Source organism: Bombus pyrosoma, linkage group LG2 (assembly GCF_014825855.1).
Source record: "Bombus pyrosoma isolate SC7728 linkage group LG2, ASM1482585v1, whole genome shotgun sequence".
Lineage (NCBI taxonomy): Eukaryota > Metazoa > Arthropoda > Insecta > Hymenoptera > Apidae > Bombus > Bombus pyrosoma.
The window spans coordinates 2,069,216-2,093,590 of record NC_057771.1 but is presented as its reverse complement, the minus strand read 5'-3'; the positions used below and the strand labels follow the sequence as shown (position 1 = coordinate 2,093,590).

Below are 24,375 nucleotides of genomic sequence, written 5' to 3'. Positions count from 1 at the left end.
TCCTAGCTTCTATTCCTCTTTCCATTTTCTCCGCTTTTTCTGTCGCTCCCTCCCTTCCTTCCTCCCTGGTTGATTTCTCCTTTTCCGTCCAGCTGTATCTTTCTAGTGTGTTTTTAGATTCTTCTTTGTTTCCCGCCTTGTCTGTGTTCCTCGGCCTACCTCTTACTGTCGCCATCTGTTATTTCTTTGCCCAACTTTTTGATTTTCTTCTGTCTGCCTAACCTCTTCCTTTCTTGGATTCTCTTATTTATAAATCTCCCTTGTTTCTCTTCCTTTCACCTCTCCTTCTTTCCTCTTCGTGTGTTTGCACTTTATCTTTCCTCTCTTCGTGTTACTTCGCGCTTTCCTTTCCTTTTTCCCCTCACACTTCACTTTTTCTACAGAGCACTCCGTCCACGTGTTGCCCTTGCCTCGCACCAAACCGAAAGTCCGTGGAACGTTTTATGAAAGGGTTCCATGTAACCTCATTTTCCGTTAATAATATGTACTCTTTACGCTTGCAATCCGAAAACTCGATATTTCTTATATTACGGAGTATAGACAGGAAGCGCGCAGCCGTGTGATTATTAGGAAAAGTAATTGTTCAGTTTTGCGATCTACTTTCGAATTGGAACGCAAACGATCGATTTTATTCCTGGATTAGAATGTCAAGGGAAAGCGATGCAATGAACGCGTAACGCAATAATAATTCAGGAGAAGGAACATCTTTTATTTTCTTTGTATTCTTTTATTAACTTAGTTGACGTTGTCTGTAGTTTTTATCGAATTATGATAAAACCTTCCTTAAATATTTAAGCTTATTATTTAACCATTCTTTTATCTATTCCTATGATCGTATCTCCTTATTAATTGAGATACAGAAAAGTCTATTGCAAATTCTTCTCTTACGTTTGCTTGCGGTAGTATGGTAATTTAAGGCCGAATATCATTGTAAATCGTTGATTAGATACACTTCTGTAAACGATTAGGAAATCATTGGATTTGACGATTTAAAATAATTAATCAAGGATTTGTGACGAAACACCGTGCTCCAAATAACGCAACATTTTTTATGATAGTTTAGTTTGTGCAATAACAGATTTCAAAATAACAGGGGATGGAACTGTTTGAGCAAGATGCTTTAGAATTGTTTGCGTCATAATTAACACTACGTGTTGGAATAGTGTTTTTATTCCTGTGTGTTCTAAATGTAATGTAAATACGTGTAATGTAGCATATAAATTATGTAAATCTAGTCATTAACGTTGGTAGATCAAGGCATTTGTAAATGCGATTCTACGTCACTAATTATATAAAATGATTTGTCTATTGAGTCGAATAAACGTATTCCATTTTATAAACAATGTAAGGGAGTGCTTCATGTAGGTACATGCTCTTTAAATGTAATTGTATTAATAGATTACAAAGTTAGAAGTGCTTCATTTTATATTTATATTGGTATTATGTGAAAAAGATTTCATTGGATAATATAAATTCACAAAGTGAATAATTCAACTAAAATATTGATTTTTTATGGAATTTTTTTAATGGAATTTTCTATTAATATAAGTGAAATTTTAATTGATGAAATTAGCATGTTTTGAAATACATATTTTATTTTTTAAATGACTGCATGATGCAATTTTCATGAAAAATCAGTTGTTATTAAACTTGTCAAGACTGTTATAGTTCATTTACATTCGTGTAAAATACTAGGACTAAGCGCTATAACTTTTTAATCATTCTTTCAGATGATAAACAAAACATCTTCTAAATTACAAATATGTAGTCTTCGTAACATAATAATCATGTAAATAGTCGTTTACATAAGAACTTATTCGATTAGCCATTCTTTATTGATATATTCGCCATTCGTTATACTTTCTACTTTTTGATGGAATAACATTATGTGAAGTAATTAAAGGGACTCGTATTTAAATCGTTTGACATCTGAGGTTACAAGCTATATCGTATCTAATCTTTCACTAATTCTTTAACTAGTTCTTATTATGTATTGATTTAAACTTAAATGCTAATAAATGGTAATTTTACATGCTATTTACAATAATTTTGCTTTTATACGATTCTCTCATTCTGAATTCTCGATCATCAGCAAACGAAAGGGAATTCGTATCGCTTCAAGATTCGATCTTTAAGATCATCTCGTTTACAAATGAAAGAGAATTTGTATCGGTTCAGGATTCGATCTTTAAAATTATCTGGTCCAAGCAACTTTTAATTTCATCCTTCTTCTGCTATGGTTCGATTCGATAATGATCGAAGTGGCCCATAATCGAACACGCGTATCCGTGTTAGTAAGTAAGTACGTATTCTCGGATCGCAGGAAGTCACGCATATCAAAGTAGCTATCAGTCAGTAAGAGGAACGAGGCGACGTGTCGCGGGAGGGGATGCTTTCGAAGTACCTGTACCTGGAGGTAGGGGCAGCGTATAGGACGCAGAGAACAGAAACGCGCTGGGTGGTGTGGCGATGGTAGTGGTGGTGGTGGTGGTGGTGGTGGTGGTGGTGGCGTAGAGTCGGGCGAAAGGGAAAATAGTCGGGCGAACACTTTTTTTCTCCCCCATTTAGAGGCAGGTTTTTTGACACGGCGGTCGTTCGATCGACTTCCATTTGTCTCCGAGCATTCCGTCGACTAACGTCCCAAACATACTACCACGCGTTGCCACCGGTGCAAAGCCGAATATCTCGCGAAGATGCGCGTCGATCGCTTCCATCTGACCTGATCGAGTTACGTGTACGGTCAATACACTCGTTACAAACTTACTTCGATTTCTTCTCAGTGGTTTTCGAGGAACCTTTTTCGTTTCGAACTTGCGGACGTGCAAAACGTAATCAACAAATGGATTGATTCGATAGTTCGATAGTTGAATGTTCTCTTGCTATACGTTTGATACAGAGTAAAACGTGATCCTTGTGATTGATTCTGATAATTTGTGTGCTCTGAAAGCGAGGGCACCTTTGAGCGTGTAGGAGGAACCACGACAAGACAGGTGGACTGAAATGATACATTGGATCGTGTTTGTCTAAGAAGTTGCAAGGTGAGTGGAATTCAAGTGCGACCGGAACATTCAGCTCTTTTGTTTTGGCATGGGAAAATCATGAGTCGTCTATTGAAATGAAACTTGGCAAGGTCGTTGTTGCAATGAGCGAGAAATAAGATGTGCCTCCTAGATAGTGTTTCATTTTTTTCTGGTGTTCTGCGCTTCGTTAGTCGACTTATGGTTGGTTACGTAGTAGAGACAATCCTCGAGGTTGGTGGACGATAATAAGGAGCATAGAACGATCGTCCTTAAACTAGTTGTGTAATCGTTCGGTGCGTTTCATCGGTGATATCGATGATCGGGTCGTGCAAAAATACCTCGCTTCGTCTCGGTATTTAACATCGATAACGCGAAACTAAAATAATTTGAATCGATCGAAACACCTTAGTGTTTGAGGGAAGAAGGTCTCGTTGATGTGTCAATTAGGAATTTTCTTGAGAGTAGTTGCAATAGAAATACATCGAAAAACCTGTTCGAATGATAGTCGGTTAATAAAAAAGTTGGTTATCGAATCTGTGTGCTTGGCTGTTCCGTAATCTCTACGGGAACTGGCTGGTGTTGCAGAATATTAACCGAACGGTCGCGGAATTAACTGACCGTTGCCTGTAACTTGGTAGTCCACTTTCACGCGCGCAAACTTCCAGATGTTCCCGGCATTTCTTACGTAAAACTCAGTTACTTGAGCAGGCCGTGCCGAAATGATCTTTCCTCTGCGACGAGATTTGGTGCGGTAGTCCGAGCACGACAAAGAAATTTAAATCGAACAGTAATACTGAAAATTGGCCTCGAGATCAACGATGCATGAGCAACGTGCTTCGGAGAAATTTCTTTCCTTATCTCGCCAGTTTTCTATATTGTTTTGTTTTGTGAAATGAAAGTATGTATTTTTTTTATATGTGTATCGAAATTGAGCAATTGAAAGAAAGCGTATAGTTCGTCATATTAAGCCCGAGTTCGCGTTATAATTATTTTCTTTATACGAGTTTTGGTATTTTATTCAAAAATGGTACTAGGCGTTCCATACCTTTGTATATACATACATATATCTTTGTTTCAGAGGAACAATCGATTCTTTTACGAAAAATTCATTCTCCATTGAAGATACAGTTCCCTACGGAATATGCTTTACAATCGCGAGCGAAACTTGATACGTGCATATACCGTAGCAGAGAATTTACTTTCGATTGGCACGTAACAGATTCGTGCGCACGAACGATCGTGGAAAGGAATCGGACGCTGGAGTACTGTTCTCTCGAGAACGTTTTTAGTCAGAGATTGCAATACTTAATATTACAAAGGAATTAACGAATTTCCTTAATTGTCGATAAAAATAATTCGTTAAATCAAATTTAGATCTTCAAACCAATTCACTAAAGCAATTAAAATATTTTTCCATTTTATTGACAATTTTTACTAGTGCATGTTCCCCAAATATATGAGAAAATGCTATGGAAATCGAGCAACAAACGTTGACAGATTTGTCGGTAGCAAATAAGGAGAAGTTGAATGGACGATGGTAATGAATCGTAATGCAACGCAGCTGAGTCTAACGGTATTTCGAGTACGGTCGTCGATCCATAGCTGATCTTGATCTTCCTCCTCTCCTTACTGATCTTCGCGCCAACAGAGGAAAGAGGATCGAAAGAGCTCACGATCATCACGACTGGCGGCGTACTTGAGACGACCTCGTTAGATTTGCCGTTTGTCAAATTCTCCGCATATTGAAATCGATTTTTTATCCTCCTAATTTAGATAAAGTAGAATTAATGCTTCAACTAGAATAATGTTGCAATTAAGGAAGGTCTTTTCCTCTTTCGTTTTTCTGATTAAATTCTATAATTTTACAATTCTTTAATTAAGAATTGATTTTTTAAAGAAAAAAAATATGAAAAAATGCACATCTACGTAGCAATCTGACGTTATGATAGCTGTAAAAAAGATTTAAGGAGTTGTCGTTCATGATGTATGTTACATTAGAACATTACGTTATATTTGTTACTGAACTTAAAAATTCTTTGACATTACACAGCTTCTAATGGTGCAGTATTTAGAATTTATGCAGTATTAGAGTGATCGAGATCTCGAGGGAAATTTTTCCTTTCGTCAAACTTGTTTCCTTTTCTCCGAAAACATTTCTATATACTCATAGACCATTAGAGACACATACTTAAATATTGTCATTCATATACTTCAGTCTCCCAAAGCCTCCCAAAGTGAGGAATATGTTCTCACAGTCGAGCCCCTGCACGCTTTTTTAAGATAACTATGAAAGTTAAATTGGTATCGATTGCTCGCGTATGAGAAGCATCGTTGCAACCGATTCAGGTTGCCATTCAGTACAGAGGGTGGGGAGGAACTATGGGCATTTTTAAACCTTTCCAGTTGACACGAAACGTACCTTGGCCTCCTTTCGAGATGTTACTTTTGCAAGCAGCGGAATTATTTGCGATACCAACGAATTTAATTAAACGACCTAACGCGTCTAATGATGTTCACAATTACATAAACTGAAATTAGAAGTTGAATTAACGTTTCTCGGAAAACCACGGAATAACGATCGTGATATTATTAAATGACAGCGTGTCAGGTGCTGTTATTTTTAATGGAACGAATAGAGAGGCGAAGGCGTTCTGGTACAACGTTGCGGGATAAAAATAAGGTTCCGATCGATCTTTTTGATATAGAAGAAAAAGAGATAATTGTGTATTCATCCTTAACGACATAAAAATAATCCGATCCGAGACAAGACACGTCGATGATATAATTTAATATCAGGGGTAATTTCGAAAAAATATATTTTTCGATTCAATGTACAAAAGTCACCCAGTTTTTAGTATGATCTTCTACGTGTTCTCTAATGTCATGGTACAGTTACCGAGAAATATACTCACCAGTTAATAGGCCAAGAATTATACGAGTAAAAGTAAATTTAAATGTAGAAGGTGGTGCTTGACTTTCACGCGTCTGCATTATGGGATCTTGCGTGTATCCGTGATCCGAGAAAGGGGATGAAGGTTCCTATAGTATTCAGATTCATATAGTATCTATAAAAATATATAAACAGGTAATTGTTATAGACACTACGTTAATCCATCAAGAAACAATAAGTGAAAAAATGTAACTAAAGCAAGTATGTTGTTTTGCAGAATGGTACGAAGATTTTCGTGGTGTACGGTGGTGGCATTGGTGGTGCTGCTTTTCGTCACAACCGATGGTCTTCGTGAGCATAGTACTCAGGTAAGTAAATGATTATCGTAGAAGAACCAATTCCGCATAAAGATTACATTTAGATAGCAGCGAAAACTTAATTACGTCTTAACGCATAATAAACGATTTCGGTTGATTTAGTATTATAACTTTATACTCATTAATGTTACTTTTAAAATGTAGGAAATCTTTAGAGTATGATCTATTATGTGATAACATATGTTATTTAACGATCATATAATAGATATTACATTCCAGAATGGATATAAAGGGTGCTATGGAAGATTTTATAACAGAATTTTTTTTATCGAATGCGTTTATGAATGATTTGACTTTTCGTAACTGTTACTGAAACCATAAATTATACTGGAGAGTTTTATTTTATTCGAGACATGATTTATATCTGCATTCTATTCCGATTAAGAAATTAATGATTATATTCTCTTTATACATTAATAAGTTTTTTTTATTTCAGTTTCTTTAAATGTGTTCTTTGCTTGAATATTTACTTACAATAATTTTGTTTCTAATTTTAAACATCGATTCATTTCAGAGATTGTTATGTTTCAAACTTCCACCGAAGCCACGAATACATTGGTTATACAAATTTTTAATCAGCTACAGAGTTGTCGTTATAGTTACTCGCGATACTTGTCAGTAATCTTTTTTCTTCAAAATACGATCCAAGAGTACTATCTCAATTTTGTGTCAAGGATATTGTGTTGCCGATACCGTGTTTAGTATGGTGGCGGTGTTAATTTACTTTTTTCTTCTTTTATTTTCCATCGAAGGCTACCGCGCCAGTGGAACGAATTAATCCTTGTTATTTGAATACGTCTCGTAATTGAACCTGCATAGGGATAATTAGTAATCGAGGAAGCAAGTTATTTGTATGAATTGCCTGTATGACAGCGGTGATTCGAGAAGGAAATCCTAGGCGTTTTTATCGTGGAGAATGCGACGCGTTCCTTCGCTTCCTGTCGTTAAGTCGCATCTTCATCGTGCTCGTTTCACTGTTTCCCGTTGGTCTTTGACGCGTGTAACGTTAACCTAATCGCGTCATGCGATTTAGGGAGGTTATCAATCGAAAAAAATCTATCACGTGAATGCGCAGAAACGCGAGTTGCTAAGTTGGTAAACCATGATTGGAAGTTAGTAATTTACGCTATACCACTTACGTCTATGGGATTGGTAAGCGTTATTTCGAAACTGTTTGAACATAAAAAATGATTAAACAAAATCGGTTGAAAAGAGGCAGAGAGAAGAAAATTGTAATAGAAAAAGAAACTAATTACATTACTTAGAAGATAGAAACGTGGCGTTGGTTTCTCGATAGAAAGTGTCCGGTATCGATGAATTCACTTTCCATAAAATGAGCGTTAATGGAGCCGCGACTTCTTTTCTTTTTATTTTGTTTTCTCGATCGAAAGATGAATCTAGTTGCGTCTTTTGGTGTTATTTTCAGTTAATGATTTAATCTAAGTCGTCAATCTTTTTATTCTCAAACAAGTTAAGAGATCTTGATATTTTTCTGTGAATAGATAATTTAAAAATGGTTCTTTAGAGTGTATTGTAGTAAGACTATTTGAAACAATAATAAACTTAACGTTTTATTCTAACAGTTATGTCAGATCTATCTAATGAAAATTTTATTCGAAGCGCGTATTTCAAGCTTATAAAGGTAACGTAGAAAGTAATAGTATTCTGCTTTACGAAGTGATTATTGATACTTGATTAGAATTTACACGTAACTCGAGTACCACGGTTTACTTTGAAACTGAAATAAACATTCGCAACATAACCGTAACGAGATTCTTCTGTAAACCCATTATTGTTATTCCAAAACATACACCTCACGTAGGGAAGAGATAGAGATCAAAGTTGTCCGATCGTCGAATCGATTTCTCGATGCTATGCACTGTACAATCACGACGAAGATCATCTCGGACGTTCCCCTAACGCAAAGGTTATCGGAACGTGTTCGCCAGCTGCAAAAATGACCGTCGCGAATCCTTTCATCGTCCAACAAAGTCATAAGCATGGCCCCTAGTCACGTGTCCACGATTGGAAAGTTTTAATCGTAAGTAGAAGTAACGGGTATCGGTTGTAACGTTGCACCAAACGCATTTCAGTTGTTCGTTAAATCACTCGAAGAAGGAAAGGGAAAGGGAAATATACCTATTACGTTACATTTATTCAAACTATTGAATTTTATGAGATGATCAAATAATAAGAATTTCAAAATTCTGTCATATGATTTTTCTTCAATGGTCATCAATAATGCCAAACATCGAATCTCAATTACACTGATCATCGCATACATCGAGTGTCTCGAACTTTGATAGCACTCTTGCTTTAATATCATAGCATTGTCATGCACGTACTGTTGTTATAACGGTATTTGAAATTAACAACATAAACGAATCCATCAATCAAGGTCCGTTCTAGTTCGAATTCGACAACGATACCTCGTCCTTTCGTTCTCTGTCGTAATTACTTTCCTATTCTCGCCTCTCTCGCGAAATCATAGCTGAAACGCTTCAGCTCACTCGCGTAAATACCGGAATCATCGTCGCTGGTATGCATTTTCATTTTATTACGATATTGGAGCTGAATTGCAGTCAAGTTTAATTCGCATGGTAGGATTCACAGAACACGACAGAAGCGTTCAGAAAATTACGGATGATTAAAAAGTTATAAAAAATAGCAACCTTTACATTACTTAGAAGAGAAAACAAATCTTCATTTGAATTTAAATTATCTAGTTGTATTCATAAAAATATAAATTTGCGTAAACATTCGCAGTCTATTTACTAATTTGTTTAGAAACTAGTGAAACTAAACATCCAACAAACACTCCTTAATAGCTATCGATACACATGACAGTTCGTGGCATTTTAAAAATTAGTTCAAAAATAAAAATCGTTGAGATCTGATATCTTATAAAAGAGAAGTTCACCTTATTAACTACGGGTGAAACCGAAAATTGTACGATCCCGGCGGGTTACATTGCGTGCTTACCTCGAACGAACTCGCAAGTGTATCGTTGAAAAGCGGCTCGATAGCGGATAGCCGAGAGATACGGACAGAAATGAACGCGGAGGAAAAGAAAGGAAGGAAAGAGAACTGCAGGTTCGCGTGGACCACGCCTAGTCGTGCGCCGGTCTTTCGTAGCAAATAATACAACGGGTGTTCATAAATTTTGTGCTTTTCCAATCGCTGTAGATATTTTCACATGACGAATCCTGTGACAGCTGGCGTTTGCACAGTCTTGGCCTGTTGGAGTGGTGGACGGTGGACAGAACGGTTTAACCGGACGCAATTATGCGTGTCATTGAACAGTGACATTGTTGTGAGCGTGATAGAAAATAGTTGTTCCAAGCTTCGCACTTATTTAGATCTCGAATTTAATGTCAGGTTCATTTAATGAATAAAATGTGAATATTAATACATAGCGATTAAAACTAGCGGTCTGCTATTTTAAGTTCAACACTCTGAAGGTCATATTACTTATTTATGGGATTACATTCCTATCGGTCTTCTTCGAGAGTCAGATTATCGACTATAGTTTAACTATCCCATTCTGCTATTTATAAGCAGAAATTTGATCAATTAAAGATATAGGTACTTGTGTACTCATCGACTAAAATTGGAATATTTTGGAAACAGTCTACGCCTATCATTTATTAAGTCGCAGTGGATACACCATTTTTCTAATAGTTTATAAGTTTTCGTAAAATTCCTTCAAATCACCGAGAATTGTATTCTATCCACCCGTTATATAAGCTACTCAGATATCAACTATTTATTAAATTTTATACGTTACAGCGAGCGCGCAGTTTGTAGGATTATCTGTTTTAGATTTCGATACGGTGTCACCTGAGCTCGTTAAATACACCAGGATCGTGAAAACAGTTGGTTAGTCGGCTTAGAGCGATCAATTATTCTGGTGTAATTACCCTAGATGCGACTAATTAATTCGATACGTAGTTATTTTCGTTCAGATGCGGTTCGAAAATTGACCGTTTTTATATCTTTCCTAGTTCCGAGGAATTTCATGGTGGATACTCAGAGACAGATTTGAAATGAGAAATGATTTTTTATATTTGGAAAAAGAAATGCAATTGCAGCGGCGATACGCTCCTTTGCATTACACATAAGCATTTAAACGTTGTAATTTTTCATCATTTAATTTTATTTTGACAATTTGTATTGTACATGTTGCGGAAGTTCCATGTGGTATTTAAATGTTCGTACAATACGTTCCGAACGGGAACGCAATTGACCAGAAACAATCAGTGGTCGACTTTCATGGTGGATACACTTACGTCTCTCTAAAGGTAAATAATGTTTCATTAATAGCTTGAAAATCTACAAGTTTTGTCCAGCACCAAGATTAGTTTCATTTGCAGTTGATCGATAAAGAAATTAAATATCTGTTTGTTCCGCGATGTTTTCTTTCGTATTATAGAATGTAATATTGAGTAACGCAAAATTATTGGATCTTTATTATTAATCCCAAATAGAGTATTAATCGTCAAGCAACAACGTGTCCCAAAATGTATTTTGCAACGTTAAATGAGTTCCGAGTCTTGAGTTTAGTTCGATGGTTTGATTCTCGAAGGATTAGCGCAAGGTAGAAACTCGTTTAGCATTTCGTAAATATGTTGAGATTTAAGCGTATCTCGAGTAAAAAAAAAAAAAAAAATAGGACAGTCGCGGTGTTATTGAATGCCTCTTGTACAAATACGCAATTCGTCTGGAAATATTAATGGTTCCGTTGGTTGTTCGTTGATGAAGTTCGGAGGAGAAAAGGTCAGCCGATCTTACTGAAAGTTAATGCACATCATCCACGATCCTTAATCTAAATTACACATCTATTACAGGCGTTGCTTCCCGTGTTACGGCACTTCGTATTCCTTGCTCGGTTTTGCGTAATCGAATCGCAATGCGAAAAAAAGAAGCAGCACGATGAGGTCAGCGGATTTCGTTTCGTCGACGAAGGGGCTGGCTACTTTAATAATGTAATATAGCGTGTCTTCGTTATACAAGATTGACCTTATCGTGAGATAATAATGATTAAAGAAGACAGAGAAATATCTGTATTTGAATGTTTAAATTATACAATAGAAATACGGAAAACGTGGATCTTTGTTATAATAATCAGGGGAACACGAGCGTGAAACCTTGAATAATGAAAGTCGAACAATTGTGAATACGCGCGTTATAATGATGATTCGCGGTAAGCCGAATTAAAATTGCGCGTAGAATAACTTGTAACGAAAGTTGTCTATGTTTTGCAGTTTATTCGAATTTTTTATTATCATATAAGCATTTTACACATCTATTTAAAAAATTATCTATGACTAAACTTATGAATGTCTAATTTTAGTTAATAACGTTTATCCGTTATAAATTACCATATGTCTTTCCAAAGGGAATTAAAACATTCTGCAAGTTTCGTCTGGTGGTTTCTAGCAAAAAGCACAGAAGAAAAAATAAATCTGTAAATAAAGCATAGTGAATGCGACAGAAGACTATAGTCGACATCATTCGTCAAACGTGAAATATGTCCGAACTCGATCGTTGTCGTTTGTTTCTCTGTGGATGAACGAGTACAAATTGATCTCTAATCTTTATTGTGGATAAATATTCCCTTCCTCCGTACGTGCAAACGTTATTTAAGTTCATCCAAGCGGAAAAATATTGAATGTATTTATTATATTGCGTATATTGAAAACTATCGTTTCTTCATATCTCGTACCTAAAACGCATTAAGAGCTCATCTCACTCGTCCACTTAACGAGAAGACTGTATACTCACCGATATGTCGTTGCACAAGAGAAATTTTTGTAAACCTTAGATATAGAAACGACAGAGCGGCAGACATAAGGGAAATATTGCGCAAAGAGAGACGTTTATTAATCTGGAACGGTTTTTATGAGGCTTGACGATGCTTTGCAATATCCCGTTATTATCCATCTCCCTGGTTGCATATAATTATGGACAACATTAACGTTTTGAGCATCGATCCGTGGATTTATAGATCGTCTTGTAGAATAAGGTGCACGGTACAAGGTCGTCTACTCTTACCACTGGATTTCTAGTATCCTTATCAGTCTCATCGGAAGAATAGCAGGATCCTTGATCGATTAATGCTGGACGCGAAAAAAATTAGAGCGTATCAGCTATTTCTGAATTCACTCAATGTTGTTTCTTATTGGCCACAGATTGGATGAAGAATATTATTTTAGTTTTTTGACAGGTTTTAGTAAACTGTGATCATAACGCTCGATCGTGAAAACGGGTTTAACGAAATTCATCTTTGCTGAATTAATTTAATTAAGTAGATTAATTAGATAAAATTTCAGGTTAATAACGGCAATAAAAATAAAGTTTTTAAATTCAAGACAGACAGAGTTGGAAAGGAGCTAGTTTTTATAGTGACATTGAAATTTTTCGATAGGTTTTTGGACATTTTATTTCTTGTAACAATACGATGGGTATATCCCGAATAAATTCTCCGAGGTGAAGGAATTAAAGAGAAATCAAGAGAAACACGAGTGTTTTATATTTAAAAAAACACAATAGATGTAAAAATGTATTGTGTACTATTTGTTCTAATTTGTATTACAAATAAGAGTGATCGTATTGAATGCCGTTCTTGTTCTTGAGACTGAGATCCCGAGAATATTAATCATGGAACCTATTAAATAATATAACAAAAGTAGCAATACCGAATTAAATCATAAAGTAGTATCATAATGCGATATCTGAGGCACGATTTCCATAGATCTACTTTACTTGTTGCACACATTACTTAGATACCTCGCGAAAACAGCTGGTATATTTTTCCTGACATAGTTGTTTCTTTCATAAATTTTTACTAGCACTTTATATTTTTAGCTACTAAATTGTAAATCAATAGAACTGCAATAATTATATTGCACACACATATATAATAGGTTTTTTTTGTATAGCATTATCATATTATTTATAACTTACAATATTTACATATTAATATTTCATTGTACGAACTTTTGTTTTTATAATGTTATATTCTGATGTCATATAACGGTACCTACAATAACCTTAATCAACATATACATATAGTCAAGTAGCGTTAAGTAATTACTCTATGCGGGAACGCATAATGATAAAAATTAAGCATGAAAAAGTTAGAAACGCATAAATGGAAAAAGGCCTTCGATATTACTAAAAACTGCTTTCAGTTAATCAAAGATTATAGGTATTATAGGTATTAAAGATAGAAGTATTTTATTGAGTTATCTATGTACTATTAGAGTTAACTATGATGCCTTATTATTCGATAAACTGGTGATAGGAAAATCTGACCTGTGTCATTGTTCTCTTGCGATGATTCATATCGGATAGAAAATTCTATTGTATTCTATCTTATTCAGATAGTGATATTGATTTCTCAATTCAGAATTTTGGAATTCTTTCACCAACAATTTCAAGTAGTAATGACGGAATTGCCGATCCAAATGTTATGATACCTTCAAATAAAAATTTTTTCGTGGCTTGTTCGCCATTGAGGACGGTTAATGCTGGAAACCAAGAGCAGATGCCTACTTATATTTCTTACCTTTAATCCTGTTGCAGGTGTAGTTACGTTCAATATGTTCCATTACACTAACCTATTACATTCCGTGTATTCTGTTGCATCACTGTTGAGGCGAGTTATTTTGTGGTTTGCCGGCGATTGTCGTTCTAATTATACTCAGGAGGAAATTATGAACTATTGCAATAAAAGTTGGCTTGGCCATGGTGTATATTAACGTATAATTCAATTTCATAAAGTAGTCTCAGTCGTTTTTTTCTTATACTTATTTTTCATTCTTCGAAAGCCAGTATTCGAATTTTCCAAATTTTTCTAGGTACATATCATTCTTCATGTTATATCTCAAATACAAATTTGTTTTCGATAATATAAATATTGCCATTACTTCCAGAATACTTAAGTTATGTACAGACTCGCGTCTCCATCCTTCCAGATATCGTATACCTAATTGTCCTAACGCAAATGACGTTCATTTGTCAGTAATAGTGCGATGCGTTTGTCGAACCTTTCCATTTGAGCAAGTGCACCTATCTGCACCGGTGCAAGTTTATTGGCCGTGTAAAGTCTTATACAAGTATATGTGCTCGTCGATGTATGCAGCACGATGTATTGCACAAGCATACATAAGCCTAATCTAAATCAGATTTTCCACCGGAGAAAGCGTCTCTTCTGCATCGTTTACTTTGACTGACTTCCTGAAATCCGCGGCGTTATTTATTTTTTATGTTTTTATCCATGTTACGTCTCATGATTTTTCTGTTGCTACCGCTGGGATAATTACTTATCAATAAGTGTTACACACACTCCACGAGTCGTCGTAGTCTTTTTTGTTTCTATCTGTAGCTTGGTCAGAGTAGAAAACCCTTAACGTGAAATTATCTTTTTGCGTGTATCAGGTATTATATGTATTTTACTAGGAACATTAAGGACGTTTTTCTTCACCTTATGCCATTTCATTTATCTTGCGATATTCCATGTTATTCTGTATCATTCGTTTTATCTCCGATTTATCACATTTTTAAGACTAATCATTTTCGAATTCAACGAAGCAATAAGTACCAGTATCGTTTGTTTAATGTATTTCAATACGTATACCAAATATCTATATTGCGAATTATCTTAATTCCCACTTATTTAACAATAAATAGCGCCCATTATAAAACATTACGTAACAAGTTAGTCTGTAATTTAGTATTATTTATTTTCCCTGAAGCGAACTCTGGAAGTTATTATTGCTGAAATTGTCGTATGTCTCGTTAAGTTATGACGATTTGACCAAAAGAAATGTTTGCATTTCAGAAGAGTTACACACCGACATGTTTCCGCGTTCCTTTGTAACTTCACAGAAATCATGCAATCGAGAGCACCGCATAAAGGTGAAATAAAGAAACAACCGACGTAATTATTTCGCGTTTCATACGGTCGGACAGACTTCTGTTTGATTTCTCCACAGTTGACCGATGTAAAAGCGATTCACGTCGATCCTCTGGCACTGTCTCTAATTTTCCGTATTCTTCTTTCACCATTGTCGACTGACTCTCTTTTCTCGCATTGTATGCAGGCTCGTGTGCGATTCTGCAGTTTTCGCGCTGAGCACACGCGTGTCGAGACCACGGTATTTACCTTTAATTTCAGTTTCATTTTTTTTTTTACAGAAACAAAGCTAATCGGTGATTCTCATCACGGACTCGCTCTGTTATTGCACACCGCTTCTTCGTGCAAATTCGTTTCCGGTTTCTCGATAGGCTTGGTATCTTGTACGATTAAAATTGGTTTATTCTTTGCAGAAATCTATCGCGTAGATTTTTTCGAGGATTACGCGCAATAGAGAGAAATTCTTCGACGAAACGAATAGAAAAATTTCGTCTTTGATAGATGCAAAATGTTTGGATAACAGAGAGATAAGAAATTCGTTGAATCATTTCATTTCTTGGAAAATTGCTTCATACTATATCGTGCAATATGGCGCCATGAATTCTCCGATTGGGTTTGCAATCATTTCTTCGACAACTATGCTGTCCGTAATTAAGTTGATTGGATTGGTTCATGTGTAACTGATTTTTAGTTCTTATGCAATTGCGTGTGTAATTACACATCATGCGTCGAGTGTTTTAAATCATATATATGTATACGTATATCAAGTTTTAGTGAATTCAACTACGACGAAAGAATAAATAATTCTAATTTGACGAACGTCAGTGATCAGCATGTTTTCTTCATTTTCTTGAAATGATGTACACTCTTACACTTATAAGTAAATTAGTTGTCAATTTCAACGTAGAATGATTATGGATGTAATATCAAGTAATAGCGCGAGCTCAGAAATTGTAGTATTAGCATATTGTAGTTTCATAATTCATAGGATCACGATAATCTGTAGTCCGAATTAGCGTGATTGGAAATTAGGTCTAACGTGTGAATAGCGAGCTCTGCATAATTCATGCTAACGCCGTGATTTCCATAATTCATAATGACCTCGCTGCTTTAGAACCGCAACTTGTAGTACTCTTCGTTAAAGATCGTGAATCGAAAGACTACTCGTGAATTTTACGCTGAAAGCAGTTTAATGTTCATGCATCAAGAAACCTGGTTTGTAAAATAACGTAACATATTTAACACTTTACATGAGTTACGAATTTGTAAAATGTATAAGATTTAAAAGATCCGAATGGAAAGAGTTCATAGAACTTAAATTTTTAATTCGATAATAATATTATTTACAAAAGAAAAGGATAATAATGTTTGATAAAATCCTTGGTTTTCGGCCAAGATCTGCGATATGTAAATAGAGGAAAGGCGGAAGTTGCACGTCGGAAGTGATAGTTAAGTCGAAAGTGATCACATAATATGACGCGACAATCGATCTCTTCCACATTCATTTTCGAATCACTACTCTTTGAAGATTCCTACATTTGTGTAATATACAAATATTTCTGAAACTAACAAAAAATTTTATTTCGAACGAATGCAAATGTTGCTTTCTGTCTTGATTTCTACAGATGCTATTTTACATAGTACATATAATTTTGGACACGAGCAATGATACAAACATGAGATGACATAATAATAATAACAAATGTCAAGAAGACTTCTTTGAAAGGTGCAAAAAGTGGATTTAAATTTATTCAATGGTTTCATCAATCGTCTGGTTAAGTATAATCGCAGTATCAAGTACATAATTATTTATGTTCGTTTGTGTGTAATATACCCTCGGTGTAGTAATCTCAATGTCGAAGAAAGAAACCGATTGAAACACTTTGTTAAATCACGTCAATTAATCTACTGCTCACGTCTTGTTAAATTTCTTATGTTGAAAATTCGCGTCCTTCAACGTGAATCTTGCTTAATGTTTCAATTGTACTTGTTGCGGTATCGATCGACTCCGCTAAGCGCAGAAACGACCAAATAATAGACGTATGTATTACTTCTTGGTTGCATATTTTATTTAACTCATATTCAATTTCTTTTTCATGAGCTTTTAAATTAAGTTCTAACTAGTTTGTGTCTGTAAATTACAATAATAAAAGCAGTTAGTTTTGAACAACAGATAAAATCGATAGAATACTTAGATATTCCATGTACACGAGAAGTATTTTAGTTTATTGATTGACAGTGCTGTATATAAATTTTGTATTAAGCATCTTGATTCTTACAGTGCTATCGCAAATATGTGGCAGTTTCGATCAACTTAATACGTAGTGAAAAAACTATAATAGGAGCGTTAGTGGGTTTACGATTCATAAATTGTGTGTGGAGGTAAATGATGAAGGGGACCCATGTTGCCTGCGGCACCGTAGAAAGTTGATGCCGTTCTGGTTTGCGGTTTGAAATTGTGTTAAAGGTCGTTGTGATTTTGATAGAATGCAACTCAATGGAAAATTCGGATCATTATTTTTCCCCGTGTCCAATTTCATTGTTATTTATCATTCTTAAAACAACTGTCTTTAAAAGATCTTACTTATTATGGTGAAGTATTGGGAAATGAAATCATCTTTCGATCGAGGAACGGTTTAAATTTGGAACGACTAGAGTGAATGTAGAATAACATAATGTCCCAAGTGAATTGCTTAAGTTGTCAATTTCACGTTGCGTGTAGAACGCAGTGACTCTAGAATCCATTTTGTGACATTACGAGGCCCTGCTCTCGGATCGTGTGCCAGAGGAATTCGAATTATATAAAAATTGCGGCATCTCGAGTCCACGGATTTAGCTTTTTTAATACCACTATCAGAGAAATGCTTTATTCGTTTCCGTCAATTTCTCTTTCGTTTTTGAATATGCTTCTTGTATCTTCATTATACGAAGAGAAACGAACTCTCCAATATCATTTGAATTTTAATTAAAAATGTGCAAATTTTAAGATTGTCAGCTGAAATTTCTATGTTTCTCTCAAGAGAAATTATATTACTATATTATTGACTAAACTAAACTAAAGAGTGATATAAAATAAAGTGAAATTTAAGAAACGTGGCACATTTTACGAGAATGGAATAGAATTTTAAAAAGGCCGAGATTGCTTTAACGCTTGTAAGTATCGCGTCACGATATTTTATTTACATAGCTAGTGATTAAGACAATAAAAATTATTATAAATTCTTTTATTCGTACCTTTTTAATAAGAATATTTCATAAAACACTTTTGAACTGTATTATGTACAGTATACGTATGTATAGTGAGAAAGATAAGTGAGAAATCATCGAGGTTCCTTATAAAAGTCTGATACTGAAAAAATCGTACTTGAAAGGATCTCGTGGATCGTTTTACGGGGCCAACAGGAACCACACCCTGGTGTTTGTGAACCAGTTTTTTCAGGTCGCTTCTGCATATTAACGTCTGCCATTCGTACAAATGATCTCAATGAAGAGGTTGAAATTTACATTTTCTTGCGCAATTCTGCCTACCTTTTCTTAGATGTATTTCATTAAATCTATTAGACTAATGCGTTGTCTGATTTGTCGTTTAATCGTTACGAAACCCGGTTGTGGATTTTGTCCAAGTTTTTCTTTGTTAACTATCGTCGTTCCATTTATTCCAACTTGATTGAAGTCACATGTACATGTTGTCAGATACAAGAAAGATATTTAAATTCGGATGAGGTTTTTTTTGTAACGGTTTTGATTGATCAATAGTATCAATGTGAACAATAGCTTTAGTACTAGCATTTAAATACTGATTGCTTCGATTCAATCCTGTAGAAACGATTGATTAATAATAATTCATTTTCAATGTTTATCCGTAAGATAGCATCTAGTCTTCAAGATAATATCTATTTGAGATCTAGCTAGAATTTGAATAAATGATTATGAAGATTTCGCAAGACTGTTCCATCATTTTCTGGTTACAGTGAGAAGTGCTGATTAGGTGAAATCGCGTCCATGTCTCGGATCATGGAGTCAAGCGACGTGGAAAATATTTAATAATTCCATGAATAATTCACCGTTCTTGCCAGAGCTTTCTTATTGGTTAAATCGAGATGGTTGAATCGGTGATAATCGTCCTCTGGCTTTAGGAGCCTGTCGGTTTCGTAGTCTTAACCGCTAGATAATCAGCTGTCTTTTACGGATTCACCGATGTCGGAAGTCTAGACGGTGAAAGTACACCTTCGATTGAAATTGAGATGCAAACTGGCAGATCAGAGCCCTGTCGAAATCCAAGGACAATACGCTCAAGTATCGATCATTGACGACGAACACTTTTGTTCTTTTTAATTTATATCGTTCAACAGTTAAATGTAAATGATATGTAGCCTTCTTTTCACAATGGGGAAAGATAACAAAAAATCGAAAGTTGTTAGAACGATAGGTTTTGTTCTTATAAATTCTGAATACTTAAAATAAAGTAGACATTAGTCAGTTATATCAGTTTTAGAAAAAAATGATTATAAGGGGGTAATGGGTATATTCGTCATTTATGCAATTAACCCTAAGACGTTTAAGATTTTAGAATATTTACCAACGTTTCGAATTCGGTGGATATCTTTTGACTCTCTCTTAAGCCTAGAATGAAGTATATGTTCATTTTACCGATGTATGTAGATTGCAATGAAATAACAATTTGCACTCTTTAACTAGTAATTCCGCCCGTTTAAAACAAATTAAATAATAGAAAGGAAAAAAGGAAAATACGTATAAGGGTCCGAGATTTAAAATGCTTGGAGATATGTTCTCAAGGAGAACAAAATTCTGGTTGACTCTGGACACTCGGGTAGTGTCCTTCGCGAGTTGGTTCGACACTGGCGAAGCGGTCTACCTTCGAGGATATGAATCGGCCTCTCACCGTTGTCAGCGTAATACACTTTTCCAATAATTTGCAGCGCGCGATATTACATACGATTGCGCTGCTATATCGACAACACGTACATAACAACGTAGGACATGATAACAGGAAAGTTTGGCTTCAAATAAATAATTACAATCCATGTGGATTATTTCTATTTTCATTCGGCCATATTGTCCATGATACAGATGGTTACAAACAAGATTTAGGCATTTCAATATCTAAGTTATGTAACCTTCGACATGGTACAGTATGCAGATTCTTCTTGTTATCTGCCAATATTTTGAGAAAAGATGTGGAAATTATATGATACCGATATCACGACGTAATTATTGTAAAAGTAATTTGACTATGATTGAAGTTCAAGTTTATTCGCAAGCGTCGACAAAGATTAAGATTGTTAAAACCGTTTGCTTTTGTTTTGTTAGATGATTAAGTGATTAGGTAAGGTTACAGTCAATTTCAAACATTTGAACATAAAATTCAGTAATTCGTTTGTACTAATTACGTGTAATAAAGTTTTATTTTTCAGTGCAATGTTTGTAAAAATATAAAAACATCTTTTATAGAAATTGAATTATAGAGAATGCAATATTTTTATTTACTTTATTATTTACTTTATTATACGATATTTACTTTATCTCTTGCGCACAAAGCCCGTTAACTGTTTTATGCAACATATTATTGAATACACTATTTTTCTTTTATCAGGAATAAATTATATCTGGCCTATTAATCGCGTAACACTGTTACTTCATCGCGTAACGATTACACATACGAATCGAACCAATCTTTCACATCAGAACTATAGTTACATTTTTTTCTAATCACTGGAACATCGTGCAAGCCCAATTATGTTTGCCATTTCCCGTTACAGGACTGTTACATATTGTATTGCATGTTCATAATCGCCGGAGATGTATTTGAAATTACCAATGGCGAGAGTTCGACCGAAGATTCCCTTAACTAGCAAGAATCTCGTTTCGTGTCTTCCAATTACGCAAATAAACAGGCAATTTGTAATTACATAGGGGAGGTATTCGTGTTGCAAGGATCTTCATTGTTACGTACAGCCGTTCGAATGGAAAAATTTAAGATTACCTCTTGCTGATTTTTTATCTTATCGGAAAAAATAATCGAATATCTCACGTTTGTCAGAAACGGGAGAAACTGTACTTTGATTTCAGCTTTTTAAAGGATCAATTTATTGGTTCGTAGGAAAGTTCTTGGGAAATCCTTTTGGACGTTAATAGCGATTACAAAAGCGTAATAAAGTGCGCAATAATAGAGAATCATCTAATTTTGTCCTACTTGTATGAATTTCGCGGCAATTACAACCGTTATTTTATTTTGAAATCTGAATATAATAATTGTACTACGATTGTACGACGATTGAAATACGAAAAGATGCTCAATATTTAAGAATAGAAATTAGACAAATTATATTATGTCTGATGTTTATCTGTTAACGTTATGAACATGTCAATATACTGAAATTGAGAAGACACGAAAATGTTAGAGATATAAACTTGTTCAATAAGTTAAACATCGTAAAAGGAATAGCTTAATAATTCCTAAAATTATTACGATAAATCGCATACTCGATAGAGTTAAAGAGATTAGAAAATAACACTACCACCATCACAGTATTTCTCACATGTTTTCCCTGTTAGCTAGATACAGTTTTACGCGAATATCCATATCAACATTATGTAGATCCGATCTGGACACCATTTTGACTGGTGTGTGCCAGATAAAGAAAACCGTTGTTTCGCTTTGCTTCGAAAGCGAGCGCGGACGTAATTGCGACGTAGGACGGAATGGCAATGTCTTGGTATTATTCATAGCGTTAATTTTCCTACGCGCTTTGCGATTTTTCAACTTCACTTGCGCGCTCATTGTGCAATTTCAAATATCTTCACTCAGTTTCAGAGGATTCTAGGGTACACCTCGTCTTGCTCGAGGGTGATACATCGGGATCTCCGTTATTGATGGCAGGTTGTGAAAATATAATTAGTGGTCTCTCAGAATTCATAGAGTACATAGAGTATAATTTAGTGATTTACATTCCATAAGTTGAAAATGGATTGATTCAGCTGTATAAAAAGAGATTGAAGGAAAATGGTGATCTTTCTGCAAATCTTCAGTTTGAACACTCGATTTGCATTTCGTGAAGAAAGTTGACTTAATGAATTTCGTTGACAGATGATTATCGTTCTCATCAGACGTCACTTATTCGGTATACGGTATTAAAATCGAGGTCATCTCAGAATAAAATTTCTCTTTTTATGTTAAACAAGTAATGATTGATGAATTTTGATTAACCGTTGCAGCAAAAGAAGATCTTTAGTAGGACACATATGGAAAGTAGTATTCTAGAATATATGAACCGAACCAGCTAGAAACTAATATTAAAACTAGTTTTAGTCCACAAAGTCGTAATCACAAAATGCGTAAAATCACTTTAGATATGCCTAAAATTCAATAAAAACACGTGCTAGATTTTAGAGCAGATAAAACATAATCACCTATCCTCCATAATGCTCCATAATGCATTCTACCATACATGATATAAATGGCAAAATTTCTCAACCCTGAAATTAATATTGCGCGCCAAATGAGGAACAACGAATGTAACTCGCGTAGCAATTTATCATTTTATTTGCAGTAATCTATACTAATTCTTTGATTCTCAGATTTAACAAGTAACTATGCTCGCTTGAATCATAGCCAAGTTAATTGAGCGAGAATGGGAAGGCTTCATGTCACGAGTCTCATCCAGCGAAAGTGCGTTCACTTCTATCGAGATTCGTCTTTCCTTTTATCAGGACTTAAGAACACACCTTTCACAATCGAGAAGACCGATCGATAGATCCTCTTACCCCTTCTTTCGATCGTCTTCCTTGTCGATACCTGTCCTTTCGATCTTTTGTTTAAAGGAGGAGAAGTATATCTATCTAAAACAGTTCGTTGTCGAATCGTTCTATCTAGCTGATTTCAGCTGGTCTGACAAAAATGTCGAGAAAAAAAGTGATTCGTGCTTGGGAAACTCAGCAGAGACGTTATTTTGCAGGTCTATTTACAGTAGTTAGTCGCGCATTCAGCCAGCCGTGTTTAAGGCTGTTCTCGAGTTCGGCTGCATGCTTGACTAGGTAACGTGACGTGAAACACCGACTTTTACTTTCAGTGTCGATTCCACGCTACGTGTACCTTATGAACAGATAAGGATAAACGAAACTGGAACACCAAGCCACGTTCGAAGTATCACTGTCTTTGTATTATAATGCTTAAAAAATTCTTAGGTAAATACAGCCACTTGACCCGTGGTTGTGGAGGTTATTCGTATTGCAGAAACGGTAGAACTATCTTTTTCTTTATCGTTAATGCGTCATTATTGCGTGATGCAACGATATTTGTTTCAAATTTTGTTGTAAGAAAAAGAATTTTATTAGTTCCATAGAACAGTATGATGCGATGATACTCCGAGTATCAGCAGTGTTAGATTTTAAGCTTAGTTTCTATTGGAAATGATTTAGGAAGGATCTATATAGAATAATATTAACACATGATAATGTTTACCCTGAATCGTTGTTAATGTAATCATAATGTTGTACTAGTAATTTTGCTTCTAATCATAATGTTTCACGTGCACAAAAAGAACCAAGGAATGTTTCATTCTTAGAAGAATAAGTTATCTATTAAACTCTAATTATGAAAATTGTATCGTTTAAAAGTCAAATTTATTAATTATCTATCTATCGTACTATTATCGAGAAATCTCAAGAAGTCGCATTGATTTGTTGTCGCAATTGAAAGAGTGTAACTAATAGACAAAGTTCCTGCTAACGTAGCCAACACAACGGAAAATTATAGTAACTGCTGCTATTTGAGATCTTATGTTTAACTACTCGGAAAGAAAATAACAGTCGGGCAACGAGCACTACTTTCAGAATTCTATTTCACGATATCTTTTTTGTTAATTAATTTCTTGCACAGTTTAATATGGAAAGATCAAAGAGATAGTTTTTTTTTGTATTAATCTTCTCAACTGAAAGTGTAATTAAATTCACAAAAATTGTGGGTTCTCTAGGAATTGGAAATCAAAATTTGAGTCTTTTTTTGGCAAATTAATTTCGTGACTGAAGGTACGATTAGCAGTGACCGAACTGGACGACTAGTACATGAAATCACGAATCTAGTTATAACGTCGTTTATTGTCGTTAGACACGGAAGAATTGTAATTCAAGATGAATACCGGTTACCTG

The 24,375-nt window shown here is 35.0% G+C and overlaps 1 protein-coding gene across 8 annotated transcripts in view; it reads left to right on the top strand.

The window, feature by feature from the left end:
* The first annotated feature begins 2,545 nt into the window (after positions 1-2,545).
* Positions 2,546-24,375, top strand: part of LOC122573022 (mucin-5AC-like) — a 46,229-nt gene continuing 24,399 nt past the window's right edge. For 7 of the 8 annotated variants that reach the window (XM_043738938.1, XM_043738911.1, XM_043738947.1 and 4 more), the window contains exons 1-2: positions 2,546-3,038; positions 6,188-6,278. In XM_043738938.1, the coding sequence (XP_043594873.1) occupies positions 6,189-6,278 (90 nt within the window). In that variant the 5' untranslated portion in view covers positions 2,546-3,038; position 6,188. Of the gene's footprint in view, positions 3,039-5,648; positions 6,106-6,187; positions 6,279-24,375 lie in introns of those variants that run through there. The other variant, XM_043738892.1, reaches the window with a different exon arrangement.